The sequence below is a fragment of the Macaca fascicularis genome, chromosome 18, assembly GCF_037993035.2.
Source record: "Macaca fascicularis isolate 582-1 chromosome 18, T2T-MFA8v1.1".
Classification (NCBI taxonomy): Eukaryota; Metazoa; Chordata; class Mammalia; order Primates; family Cercopithecidae; genus Macaca; species Macaca fascicularis.
This window is the reverse complement of record NC_088392.1, coordinates 43,752,912-43,766,117: the sequence shown is the minus strand read 5'-3', so window position 1 is coordinate 43,766,117 and position 13,206 is coordinate 43,752,912. Positions and strand designations below refer to the sequence as shown.

The following is a 13,206-nucleotide window of genomic DNA, read 5'->3' as shown; positions in this document are numbered from 1 at the left end:
AACAGTTAGGCCCTAACACAGGACAGGTAGATGAGGAAACCTGAGCTTGGGACAGACAGTCCACGGGACAAATCAACAGTGCCCAGACCTGGCCATCTGCTGAAGCACTGACAAAGGCCTGAGTCAATGCTTTTTATTCCTGAGAGCTTAGGTCTTTTTAAACCCCTAGTTCAGGCCTTGTAGGGCAGGATCTGGATCTCCTGGGACAGAGAAAACAATCTCTGTATATGATAATAAGGGCTCAGAGCAGATTCCAAGAGGTGGGGCCACCAAAGTTGGGAGCACTAAAGGGACTTAGATGCCCATATTTCTAGGGTTTTCAAATATTTGTGGCCACTTATGAAATTATCACTTCCAACAGCTATTCTTTCAATAGTAATGTTCAAATAGAAGCAGAGACCAAGCACTACAGGGCAAGTGTAAAGAGGGCACACCATGGAGACTGCATTCTCTGGCAGTTCAGCTTGCATGCCTCACTCAGCAAAACTAAGCTCAGAAGTTAGTTAGGATCCCGCCCCTTAGAGGGCATGCGCTTCAGGTAGGGATGGGGTCTCAGTCTCCCTACCCTGAGCAGCTTATTCAAGTCTTCCTTGCAGCCTTCCAGCCCTGTGCCACACCATCCCCTCCCTGAGAGGTATTCTGAAAACCAAGATTTCTCCATCTTGTTGCATGCCCAGTGCCACTTTAGCACTCTTCAATGACTGGTACCCTATCGCACCCATCCAGCCAGACTTGTCCCAGAATCTTGCCATGGTATGCCAGGCATGGTGGCTCACGCCTGTAATCCCAGCACTTTGGAAGGCCGAGGTGGGCCAATCATGTGAGGTCAGGAGTTCAAGACCAGCCTGGCCAACATGGTGAAACCCCATCTCTACTAAAAATTTAAAAAACTAATAAGAAGAAAAAAATAAAAATAATCTTGCCCTGGTAAACCACTCTTTTTTTTATTTTTTGACAGATTCTCGCTCTGTCACCCAGGCTGGAGTGCAGTGGCGCAGTCTTGGCTCACTGCAACCTCTGCCTCCCAGGTTCAAGCAATTCTCCTGCCGAGTAGCTGGGACTACAGGCACATGCCAACACGCCCGGGCGGCTAATTTTTTGTACTTTTAATAGAGATGGGGTTTCACCGTGTTAGCCAGGATGGTCTCAATTTCCTGACCCTGTGATCCACCTGCCTCAGACTCCCAAAGTGCTGGGATTATAGGCAGGAGCCACTGTGCCAGGCGGGTAAACCACTCTTTTTAGCTTGAAGGAGAGTAGGTCAGTCTGTTTCCCATTAGTATCCTACATCTTTGTTTGCTTCCTTAAGAAGAATATAGGACCCTGAGGGCAGGAATCCACCTTCTCCTCATTTTGCAGGTCCACACACATTTCTGACTTATGCAAATGTCAGAATACATAAGCCCTCGTACTCAAAAGACAATATTTTTAGTGAGACAGAGTCGTGCTCTGTCATTGAGGTTGCAGTGCAGTGGTGCAATAACGGCTCACTGCAGTTTCAACCGCATGGACTCAAGTGATCCTTCTGCCTCAGCCTCCTGAGTATCTGGGACTGCAAGTACTGGCCATCATGCCTGGCTAATTTTAAAAAGTGTTTTGTAGGGACAGGTCTCACTATGTCGCCCAGGCTGGTCTTGAACTCCTGGACTCAAGCAATTCTCCCACCTTGGCCTCCCAAAGTGCTGGGATTATAGGCATGAGTCATGGCACCCAATCAAAAGACACATATTGAGTAAAACTTGGACCATAGAAAACCTTGATGTGTAATAGAAGACATCACAAAACATTAGATCAATCAACTTGACTGTATAAAGTGTTTTCAAAATCCATATACATATATCATTTTACAGATGAGGATGCAAAGCTGAGGAAAGCTGAATGATTTGAACAGGGGCACACACATGTTTCTGCTTGAAAGGAGCCAAACTGGGAATCAAACCCAGGAATGTCCAGTGCAAAAGCTTGAGGGCTGAGGACTGCCTCTCACTGTGTCATGCCTATACTGAATGTTAGAACATGTGAATTACACACACACACACAGGCACGCGTATATATACAAGAATATATATTTTAAAGTATGCATATAAATTTGCAAGCAAAGCATGAGGACGAAAACAAAACTGTTTGTAAAAGAGGAATTACAAGATAATAACCAAACATGCGCTCTCCCTGGTGATAAAAATGCAAATGAAAGTTGAGTAAGGCACCAATTTCTGCTTATTAAATGAGCAGAAAAAAAGACAACAGCTATGATTGACAGAGTGAAACTAGAATCCTCAGATATTATTGGGAACACTGAGAATATGCCCACTCTTTAGGAAATCATCCTGGTTCTACACATCAAAAGTTTTTCAATGTCCTCCTGTTAGTTAATGGTTTTTTCACTCATTCAGCAGGAATTACTGAGAATCTGTCATGTGCCAGGCATTGAACCAGGTACCACTGGAGTAAGCAGACAGGAGTGCGGGTCCTCACTCCAAGTGCAGCCATGCCAGCCCTGGAATGACCAATTAGGGGCTTGTAGACGAGAGAGTAATAAACCTCTTCCTTGTCTAGGCCACTGTTGTTTTGGGGTTTTCTATTACTTGCAGCCAAACTGAATCCTATTTACATAGAAGGCAAGTGAGCTTTCACCAGCTGCTCTGGTTTCTTTTTTCTTTTTTTTTTTTTTTTTTTTTTTTCTTTTTTGAGACAGAGTCTCACACTGTTGACTAGGCTAGAGTGCAGTGGAGCGACCTCGGCTCACTGCAACCACCCCCTCCCAAGTTCAAGCGATTCTCCTGCCTCAGCCTCCTGAGTAGCTGGGACTACAGGCACCCACCACAACACCCGGCTAATTTTTGTGGGTTTTTTTTGTTTTTTTTTTTTAGTAAAGACAGAGTTTCACCATGTTGGCCAGGCTGGTCTCCAACTCCTGACCTCAGGCGATTCACCCGCCTTGGCCTCCCAAAGTGCTGGGATTACAGGTGTGAGCCACCCCACCCAGCCCTACTGTCTGGTTTCTTAATGGAGTAGAGGCAAGATTACCAAAACACAGTGAGAATGTGGGAGGGATGTGGAGGTTTGAGTGGAAAAGGCATGAAATTATCACTACAGACAGGGAAAGAGTGATCTTATTAGAGAAACATGGTAAAATGTCTGGGCAATTATGAGTTCTGTCTTGAGTTTCCAGAAATAAATACTTAAAGAATCCAAATTTTAAATACCTTACATGAATGACATGCATCACATTCTTCATTATAGAAAACATTGGGCCAGGTGCGATGGCTCACGCCCGTAATCCCAACACTTTGGGAGGCTGAGGCAGGCAGATCACCTGAGGTTGGGAGTTGAGACCAGCCTAACCAACATGGAGAAACCCCATCTCTACTAAAAATCAAAAATTAGCCAGGCATGGTGGCACATGCCTGTAATCCCAGGTACTTGCAAAGCTGAGGCAGGAGAATCGCTTGAACCCAGGAGGTGGAGGTTGCAGTGAGCCGAGATCGTGCTATTGCACTTCAGCCTGGGAAACAAGAGCGAAACTCTGTCTCAAAAAAAAAAGAAAGAAAAGAAACCTCTGGAAATTACATAAATGCCAAACAGTGACAGAATAGTTGTATCACTTACAAAACTTTTCTAAATAATTGTTAGGAAAAGTAGATAGCAATATATAAAATAAAGTTACATTTTTTTTTTTTTTTTTTTGAGATATAGTCTGGTTCTGTCGCTCAGGCTGGAGTGCAATGATGCGATCTTGGCTCACTGCAACCTTCGCCTCCTTGGTTCAAACGATTCTCCAGTCTCAGCCTCCCAAGTAGCTGGGTACAGGTGCCTACCACCATGCCTGGCTAATTTTTGTGTTTGTTTGTTTGTTTGTTTGGAGACAGCATCTCACTCTGTCGCCCAGGCTAGAGTACAGTGGTGAGATCTCGGCTCACTGCAACCTCCGCCTCCCAGGTTCAAGTGATTCTCCTGCCTCAGCTTCCCGAGTAGCTGGGACTGCAGGCACCCGCCACCATGCCCAGCTAATTTTTGTATTTTTAGTGGAGACGGGGTTTCACCATATTGGCCAGGCTGGTCTTGCACTCCAGACCTTGTGATCCGCCTGCCTCAGCCTCCCAAAATGCTGGGATTACAGGCGTGAGCCACTGCACTTGGCCAATTTTTGTATTTTTTTAGTAAAGATGAGATTTCACCATGTTGGCCAGGCTGGTCTCAAACTCCTGACCTCAAGTGACCCACCCGACTCGGCCTCCCAAAGTGCTGGGATTACAGGCATGAGCCACCGTGCCCAGCCAAAGTTACGATATTTTAATTAAAGCAGTAGAATACAAGATAGTACAGATACTATAGGATTATAATTATGCATGGAGGAAAAAAGTTGGGAAAGTACCAAATCACTAATAATATATATTTTAATAACCTTAATTTTATGTTAATATTTAAAACTATTGGCCAAGCACAGTAGCTCATGCCTGTAATCCCAGCACTTTGGGAGGCCAAAGCAGGCAGATTGCTTGAGCTCAGGAGTTTGAGACCAGCCTGGGCAACATGGTGAAACAGCGTTTCTACAAAAAGTAACCAAGCATGGTGGCACGTGCCTGCGGTCCCAGCTACTTAGGAGGATTGCTTGAGCCCAGGAATTTAAGGCTGCAATAAGCTGTGATCGCACCACTGCACTCTAGCCTAAGTGACAGAGCAAGACTCCGTCTCAAAAATAAATATTTAAATTAAATAAAAACTATTGTTTTAAAATTTCATGTTGAGACTCATCTTCTTGAGTAGCTAATAATCTCTTAGAGGTGAGATGTTGTGTGTCTGTCTCTCTGTGAGCCCACCGCAGCTACCACAAAGCTGGCACTCAGACTTCACATAGACATTTGCTGAGTTGAACTGCCTGAGACTACGTGGGAAATGGAGAAGACATTCCCATCTTCAACAAGTCGCTGTGTTTTCTCTGTTGGTCACAAAGTCTCTCACCAGAAGGTGAGCCCCACATGTGTGGGCGTTGTGCTGCACCCCTTCTTGAGTATAGGGCTTCTAAAGAAGCCAGAGCCCATCCTTGATGATATTATTCTCCTCATGCAAGACCACCAGCCACTTACAGCAGAACAGGTTCTTTGAAAGGGTGGAACAGGCCAGGCGCGGTGGCTCACACCTGTAATCCCAGCACTTTGGGAGGCCGAGACGGGCGGATCCCCTGAGGTCAGGAGTTCTAGACCAGCCTGACCAACATGGCAAAACCCCCATCTCTACTAAAAAATTAGCCGGGCGTGGTGGCGCATGCCTGTAATCCCAGCTACTCGGGATGCTGAGGGAGGAGAATCGCTTGAACCTGGGAGGTGGAGGTTGCAGTGAGCCAAGATCTCGCAACTGCACTCCAGCGTGGGCAACAACAGTGAAACTCCATCTCAGAAAACAAAAGGAGGGGGTGGTGGAATGACACTTCCCACAAAAGGCAGTGTAAAGACAGAGATTTTACCCCATTTGCTGCCACATGTCTTTCTCACTGTTGCTTCATTTATTCACTCATTCCTTCTGATACCTGCTGAGTCTGTGACTTTGCCCAGATACCTGGCTGGGTGCCGGGGCTACAGTGCTGAACAACTCAAGCACGCCTCGTGGAGCTTACAGTCTGATGGGAAGCAGATGAGAGAGGTAATGATAATATCACGAATGTGCCTTATGCTGGGGGCACAGGATGCCTCGAGAACAGGCAGCAGCAACAAGTTAATTGGTTAGTTGGAATGAGAGTTTCATTATCTGGTAATTGACCTATAGCTGCTGTGGTAGAGTAAGTGATGGGGAGATAGCAGGTGAGGTTACATCAGGCAGGTTGTAGGCCATGGTCAGACTTTGGACTCCGAATGCAATGGGAAGTCACTGGAGGAATTTAAGCAGAGGAATGACATGACCTGATTTGTTTTTAAGATCGCTTTAGGGGCCAGACATGGTGGCTCACGCCTAGAATCCTAGCACCACTTTGGGAGGCTGAGGCAGATAGATCACTTGAGGTCAGGAGTCCAAGACCAGCCTGGCCAACATGGTGAAACCTCGTCTCTACTAAAAATACAAAATTTAGCTGGGCGTGATGGTGGTCGCCTGTAACCCCAGCTGTTCGGGAAGCTGAGGCAGGAAAATCACTTGAACCCAGGAGGCAGATGTTGCAGTGAGCTGAGATCGTGCCATGCACTCTAAGTCTGGGCAACAGAGCAAGATTCCATCTAAAAAAAAAGGAAGGAAGGAAAGAAGAGAGACAGAAGGAAGGAAGGGAAGGAAGGTGGGCTTTAGGGAACATGAGATCTAGAAAACAGTGGCTCCAACTTAAGAGAGCACTAAAGGGAAGCTCAGGATGACAGCTGTGCAGCAGACCCAGAAAATAACCAGTCCAGATTGGAACAGGGGATGGAGGGCTCCAGGAAGGGGATCGCCATAGGAGGATGCAGGTGGAAATGATTTTTATAAATACTTGATATGCTGGTGCATGAAAAAAATGAGAGAGATAAAGAAGAGGGCTACAATCAAGATAGCCTACAATAAAGGTAGTAAATGCCACCAAGAGAAAAAAAAAGGCAGATAAAAGTTCAGGAAAAGTAAGAATAGAGATGTGATTATAGTGTACTTAGCTTTGAATAAAACAATCTATATGCTGTGACAATGTAAACTGATTATTTGGTTCAAAACAGTGCTATTTATTTTTAATTATTCAGGGAAAATATACACATCCACTTATCTATTGAGAGACTTACAACAAATGGGGTTTAACACTGGGGAATCCAAGTGAAGGTTGTATGTGAATTCTTTATACCCTTGAGATTTCTGTAACTTTTAAATTCTAAATAAAAAACTAAAACTAGTAATATAATTATATAGGGAAGCGGAAGTGGTGATATAAAAGAGCTAAATCCTCCACTGTAGTAGTAAATCAGTGTATAATGTTCAAAATTGCTCTATCAAGAAAGAGAAGTATAATCACATTATTTTATATCATTTTATGAAGTGGTGGTAACCACTAGAAGAAAGAGCTAAGAGTTTCTACATAAAGATGTTGAGAAAAGCTGGAGGCAAATGGGGTAGGTGAAGAAAAAATACTGTTTTTTACCACAAGGCTTTTAGAAATATTGGGATTTTTTTTCTTTTTTTTTTTCTTTTTTTTTTTGAGACAGTCTCACTCTATCGCCCAGGCTGAAATGCAATGGCACAATCTCAGCTCACTGCAACATCCACCACCTGGGCTCAAACCATCCTCCCATCTCAGCTCCCGAGTAGCTGGGACTACAGGTGCGTCCCACCCATGCCTGGCTAATTTTTGTATTTTTGGTAGAGACAGGGTTTCGCCATGTTACCCAGGCTGGTCTCGAACTCCTGGGCTCAAGCAATCTGCCCACCTCAGCTTCCCAAAGTTCTGGGATTACAGGTACCACCATGCCCAGCCAATATTTGGATTTTTATAGTATGTGCTTTAGTTACTTTGATTTTAAAACAAAAACAAAAACAAACTTTTATGTTAACTTTTCTCATCCAAAAAGGCTCTATGTCCAGATTTTGTTTTAAGTACTTTTTTCATGCTTTTTTTTTTCTTTTTTTTTTTTTGAAATGAAGTCTCACTTTGTCCCCCAGGTTGGGGTGCAGTGGCACCATCTCAGCTCACTGCAACCTCTGCCTCCCAGGTTCAAGTGATTCTCCTGCCTCAGCCTCCAGAGCAGCTGGGATTACAGGTACCCACCACCATGCCCAGCTAATTTTGTATTTTTAGTAGAGACAGGGTTTCACTATGTTGGCCAGGCTGGTCTCAAAGTCCTGAGCTCAGGTGATCTGCTCACCTCGGCTTCCCAAAGTGCTGGGATTATAGCCGTGAGCCACCGCGCCAGGCCATTTCATGCATCTTGTATATATTTCTTTTTTAAAATCTGACCAATGGATTCATGTCACATGTTAATGTATTACAATAAGAATTTTTTTATTTTCTTTAAAAAATAGGTCCTATGCCTCTCTTATTAAATGTTTAAGATAAACAAGAGAAAAGGTTTTTGACGGCCGGGCGCAGTGGCTCACGCCTGTAATTCCAGCACTTTAGGAGGCTGAGGTGGGTGGATCACTTGAGGTCAGGAGTTTGAGACCAGCTTGGCCAACATAGTGAAACCCTGTCTCTACTAAAAATACAAAAACTAGCCGGGTGTGGTGGCACATGCCTGTAATCCCAGCTACTTGGGAGGCTGAGGCAGGAGAGTCACTTGAACCTGGGAGGTGGAAGTTGCAGTGAGCGGAGATTGTGCCATTGCACTCTAGCCTGGGCGACAGAGTGAGACTCCATCTCAAAAAAAAAAAAAAAAAAAAAGGGATTTTTGACAATTATTTTAAAGCTAGCTCCCTCCTGCTGCTCTATGAAGAATGTATGGGAGAGTGGGTAATTGTTCATGACTCTATCTTTCTATCTTGCCTTTTGCCACTAGGCAAGACAATAGGAAATAGCCCTCCTGGTATGTTTCTAGGGACCAGATTGTCAAATTAAATTTGGCCTAAAGCTGCCTCCATAAATAGCAAGCCACAACCTAACTTAGTGTGTAAACAAACCGTAACCTAACTAAGAGTATATTCTTGTAACAAGTAGCTGGGTCTCTGCCAATCATAACAGGGGAGTTTTCAGCCAATCCCAGGCTGCAGACTGCCCAGTCAAGTCCAAATAAGGCAACCACCCAGCTGTAACCAATCAGGCTATTTCTGTATCACCTCCTTTTTCTGTCTGTAAGTATTGCCTGCCCACTCTTGCCTTGTGGAGGTCTCTGAACCTTTACTGGTTCAGGGTGCTGCCTGACTCATGAATACTTTCTTTGCTCAGATAAACTCTGCTAAATTTAACTAGCGTGAAGTTTTTCTTTTCATAAAATCCAAGAGAGTATTTAAAAATAACAGCAACAACCTAAACATTGTACAAAATACACTATGGGGTTAGCATGGAGAGCCTGTGGTGTTAACCTGTATTCTTTATTTATTTATTCTTTAAAGCAGCCTCCTATATTTATCTAGGGCACTGTACAGTCAGCTCTCCATATCTGCATCCATGGATTCAATCAACCACAGATGAAAAATAATCCAAAAATTAAAAAATAAAAATATAACAATTAAAAAATACGAATAAAAAATACAGTGTAAACAACTATTTACATATCATTAACATTGTATTAGGTATTATAAGCAATTTGGAGAATATTTAAAGTATACAGGAAGATGTGTGTAGGTTATATGTGTGTAAGCCAGGCATAGTGGCTTACACCTCTTTTTTTTTGAGATAGAGTCTCGCTGTGTCACCCAGGCTGGAGTGCAGTGGCATGATCTCAGCTCACCACAAGCTCTGCCTCCCAAGTTCATACCATTCTCCTGCCTCAGCCTCCTGAGTAGCTGGGACTACAGGTGCCCGCCACCACGCCTGGCTAATTTTTTTGTATTTTTAGTAGAGACAGGGTTTCACCGTGTTAGCCAGGATGGTCTCGATCTCCTGACCTCGTGAGATCTGCCTGCCTCGGCCTCCCAAAGTGTTGGGATTACAGGCATGAGCCACCGCGCCCGGCCAGCTTACACCGCTTATCTCAGCACTTTGGGAGGCCAAGGCAAGAGGACAGCTTGAGGCCAGGAGTTTGAAACCAGCCTGGCCAATGTAGCAAGACCTAATCTCTATTTTGAAAAAGATAAAAGAAAAGAAAGGACTTGAATGTCCATGAATTTTGGTACCTGCAAGGGAGTCCTAGAACCAATCCCCTGCAGATACCAAGAGATGACTGTATAGAGAAAAGCCATTGAGCAAAGCCAGATGCAACATCAGTTCAAACTCTGCTAAGGCTCCAGAATGACAAGATTCCAATCTGGTCAAAGGTTTGGATGAGAGAGACAGCCCCATGTTGACAGCAGGGCAATGAGCCAGTTCAGACAGCCCCAAGACTCGCCCTAGTCAATCCCAGGGAGAGAGAAGCCCTGCCCACTACAGGAACAGGGTTGCTGAAACAGCAACTAGGAAGCTGGTCTACACCAAGAACCTTGGGAATCAGGAAGGTCCAGGAAAAATAAGTATCTACAGGAGGTTCAGGGACAATTTGGACCTCACACCCAAGTGAAGAGGCTGGAAATCCCCAGGGGTGAAAGAACACTGCTTTCATCTACCCCTTCCAGAACAGGTCCTACTGTCACCCGTGCACACCCATATCTGAAGGACACTGGTGTCTGATCATCCCAAAACTGGAATTTCTCTCATTGTGGCCTAGCTGTTTCCCTGGATCTTTGGAAATCATGGTCACTGTCTTATTCTGACAAGGTACAATCAAAGTTAACCAAGAGAAAGTATACAGCACCGCTTAACCAAAGTGCCACAAAGGGAAGGGTGGGAGAGAAACAACACACAGGTGTGCACCAATAGCAGGCAAATTCACCTGGGGCCAATCCTAGTTTTACTCATTTATTTTAAAATGATTTTTAGAGACCCCTGTCTCCTTAGTAGCTGGGACTACAGGTGCATGCCAGCTCCAATCCCAGTTTTAAACACTGATTACTCTCTTTCGAAGCAGATTCATCGAAGGTTTCCTTAAATAAACATTTTCATGAAGCATTTAAATACATTCATTTATGAAGTGTGTGTTGACTCATACCTTTTCAGGAACACGTACAAACATGTTTGACCACAGTCCTCTCACCTTCCTTGGAATGTCCCTCTCTTGGGCCTGTGATAGCTCTTTCCTGGTTGTATCCCTTCATCCCTTTTTCTATTTCTCTGTCCCCTTTCTCCTCCTTCATCAATAGAGGCATTCACTAAGAGAGCTTCTTTGTGGACTTCCGATCTCTTCATTCTTTCTCCTTGAATAACCATCACTCACTTCTTTCACTTGTCACCTCTGCTGCTGATAATAATAGCTGGCAACTATAGGTGCTCTCTGTGTGTCAAGTACGGTACTAAACTCTCAAGTTTAATCCTCCCAACAGTCCTATGGAGTAGACACTGTTATTATCCGCATTTTTATGTACGGAAAAACTGAGGCTTGGGGGTGGAAGCAGGCTGCCCAGGGTCACCTAGCTAGTAAGGGGCAGAACTGGATTCAAACCCGGGCAGCCCACCTCAGAGGCTTCATACTGTTAGGTGAGCTCTCAAAACTGGACATCCTTCCCAAGGTGCGGGGCCATCTCCACCAGCCCCTCAAACCCGGCATGTCACCCACCAGACATCAGAGAGTCCTCACTGACATGTTTTACTGGCTGTGCAGATATTAAAATACTACAAACTCTGCAGCCTGGAACCCTGTCTTCACCCTGTCACCCTCTCCACTAAGACCTCCCCATATCCAGCATCCCTGGCATGGGGCTGAGAGGTGGAGGCTGGTGGGAAGGGGCTTAGCACCCTCCTGGCCTTGGTCTTGCCAGTGCTACAACTATGGCTAAATACTGAGGATTGTGTTGTTTGGTTGGGTTTGTTTGTATGTTTGTTTTTGAGACAAGGTTTCACTCTGTCATCCAGGCTGGGGTGCAGTGATGTGATCATAGCTCACTGGAACCTCAAACTCCTGGCCTCAAGCAATCCTCTTGCCTCAGCCTCCCAAGTGGCTGTATCTACAGGCACGCACCACCATGCACAGCTAATTTTAAAGATATTTTTGGAAAGACAGAGTCTGGTTATGTTGTCCAGGGTGGTCTCAAACTCCTGGCCTCAAGCAATCCTCCTACCTCGGCCTCCCAAAGTGCTGGGATTACGGGCAAGAGCCACTGTGCCTGAACTACATACTATTAGTATCACGTCTGCCTCCTTCTCCTTCTGTCTCCACAAACCAGTTCCTCTGCTGACTTCCTTATTTCTGGGGCCCACATCTCATTCCCCAGATTGCATTATACAGAGCCTTTTTCCCACAGTGCCTGCCATGGGACTCCACCGTCCTCCATTCTACCTGAAAAACTCGCAGGCCTCTTGTGAGAGCCAGCTGTGGTGCCCTTGCTTCCTCTGTGAGGCTGCCACCACCCTGCACCCTAGGGTGAGCAGTGCCCCAGGAGGACCTCACAAACTCCAGTGAACGGACTCACAGGCAGAGTCTAAACTGTGTCCCTGAGGTCCCCAGGCAGGTTTCTCTACCCTGCCGCCCATGTAGGGTAGAGGGACCATCTAGGCAGCTGTGAAGCTACCTGGGTGGGAGGCAAGCAGGAGCCTACGTAAGGAGTCAGGGCCCCTTGGCAGCTGTGGGCAATTTTGAGGTGTGCGGCCTCCTGCTCTTGTCTTAAAGGGATGAGGACAGCTCCTCTGAATGAGGGGGCATGGACCTTGAGGGGCACCTGGGGAGTGAGAGGACAGAGGGAAGAGGACTGGACAGAGGAGGGGGACAGGCAGACCTGCTTCCTCCAGGCTGGGCTGGCCCTACCGGGCTGGGGTACCCCCTGCAGCTCATAGGGTCTCCCACACCATCAGCCCACTGTGGGACCTGGAACGGATGGGCTGGGGCAATGGCTTGGGGAGGGAACTCAGGAAACAGGGCTGTCGGACAGAGCAAGCTCCAGCAAAGGGAAGCCCTCTACGCTGTACGTTTCCTGAAAAAGAAGATCCCGGGGGGCAGCTGCTGCTGTCAACCCGGCAAAGCTCACAAGCCCCCACACCAGATTCCCAAATCCTCTCATGGCTCAGCTCCAGGGGCCGGCAGAGACTGTCCCTGGACGGGTCTCGCCTCCCTAAGGGTCTCTTCTTCGCTTGTGAGAGGAGGGGTTGATATCCTGACTCTAAGGTGTCTCGGCTCTCTGTGTCCTCAGGAGCACGTGCTGCTGGGGGCGCGGGCGGCAGAGGGTGGGCCCTGGAGTCCGAGCCCCCGGGACTCGCGGGCACGCGCGCTGGCCTCCCTCCCGGGCCGGGCCCAGAGCCCCGCGATCCGCTGTCGGCCCCGCAACTTACCCAAAAGTTTCCCTTGAACAGCGAGCGCGTCATCGCGGCGAGAGTGGGGGCGCAGAGGAGAGCCGGGCCGCAGGTGGCACCGCGTGGGGAGGCCTGACTGCCACTGCCCGCTGCCCCGCAGGCTCAACTTCGGCGTTCCACACTCGCGCAGGGAAGCCGCCCCCGGGTCCTAAACCACTCCCGATTGCGATAGCCGCCGTCTGCGCTCTGCGCTCCCCGCGCGGGACCTGGGCGGGACCCGTGGCGCTCACCCGGCCAGGGGCTGCAGCCAGCGCCGGGACCCAGGCCCATTTAAAGCCCCACAGCGTCAGGCGACG

General features: G+C 46.9%; 1 protein-coding gene across 2 annotated transcripts in view; it reads right to left on the bottom strand.

Moving 5' to 3' along the window:
• PSTPIP2 (proline-serine-threonine phosphatase interacting protein 2) overlaps positions 1-12,994 on the bottom strand; it is a 97,985-nt gene extending 84,991 nt beyond the window's left edge. For both annotated transcript variants that reach the window (XM_005586805.5, XM_074022400.1), the window contains exon 1: positions 12,890-12,994. In XM_005586805.5, the coding sequence (XP_005586862.3) occupies positions 12,890-12,922 (33 nt within the window). In that variant the 5' untranslated portion in view covers positions 12,923-12,994. The remainder of the gene's footprint in view (positions 1-12,889) is intronic.
• Between the last annotated feature and the right edge of the window lie 212 nt (positions 12,995-13,206).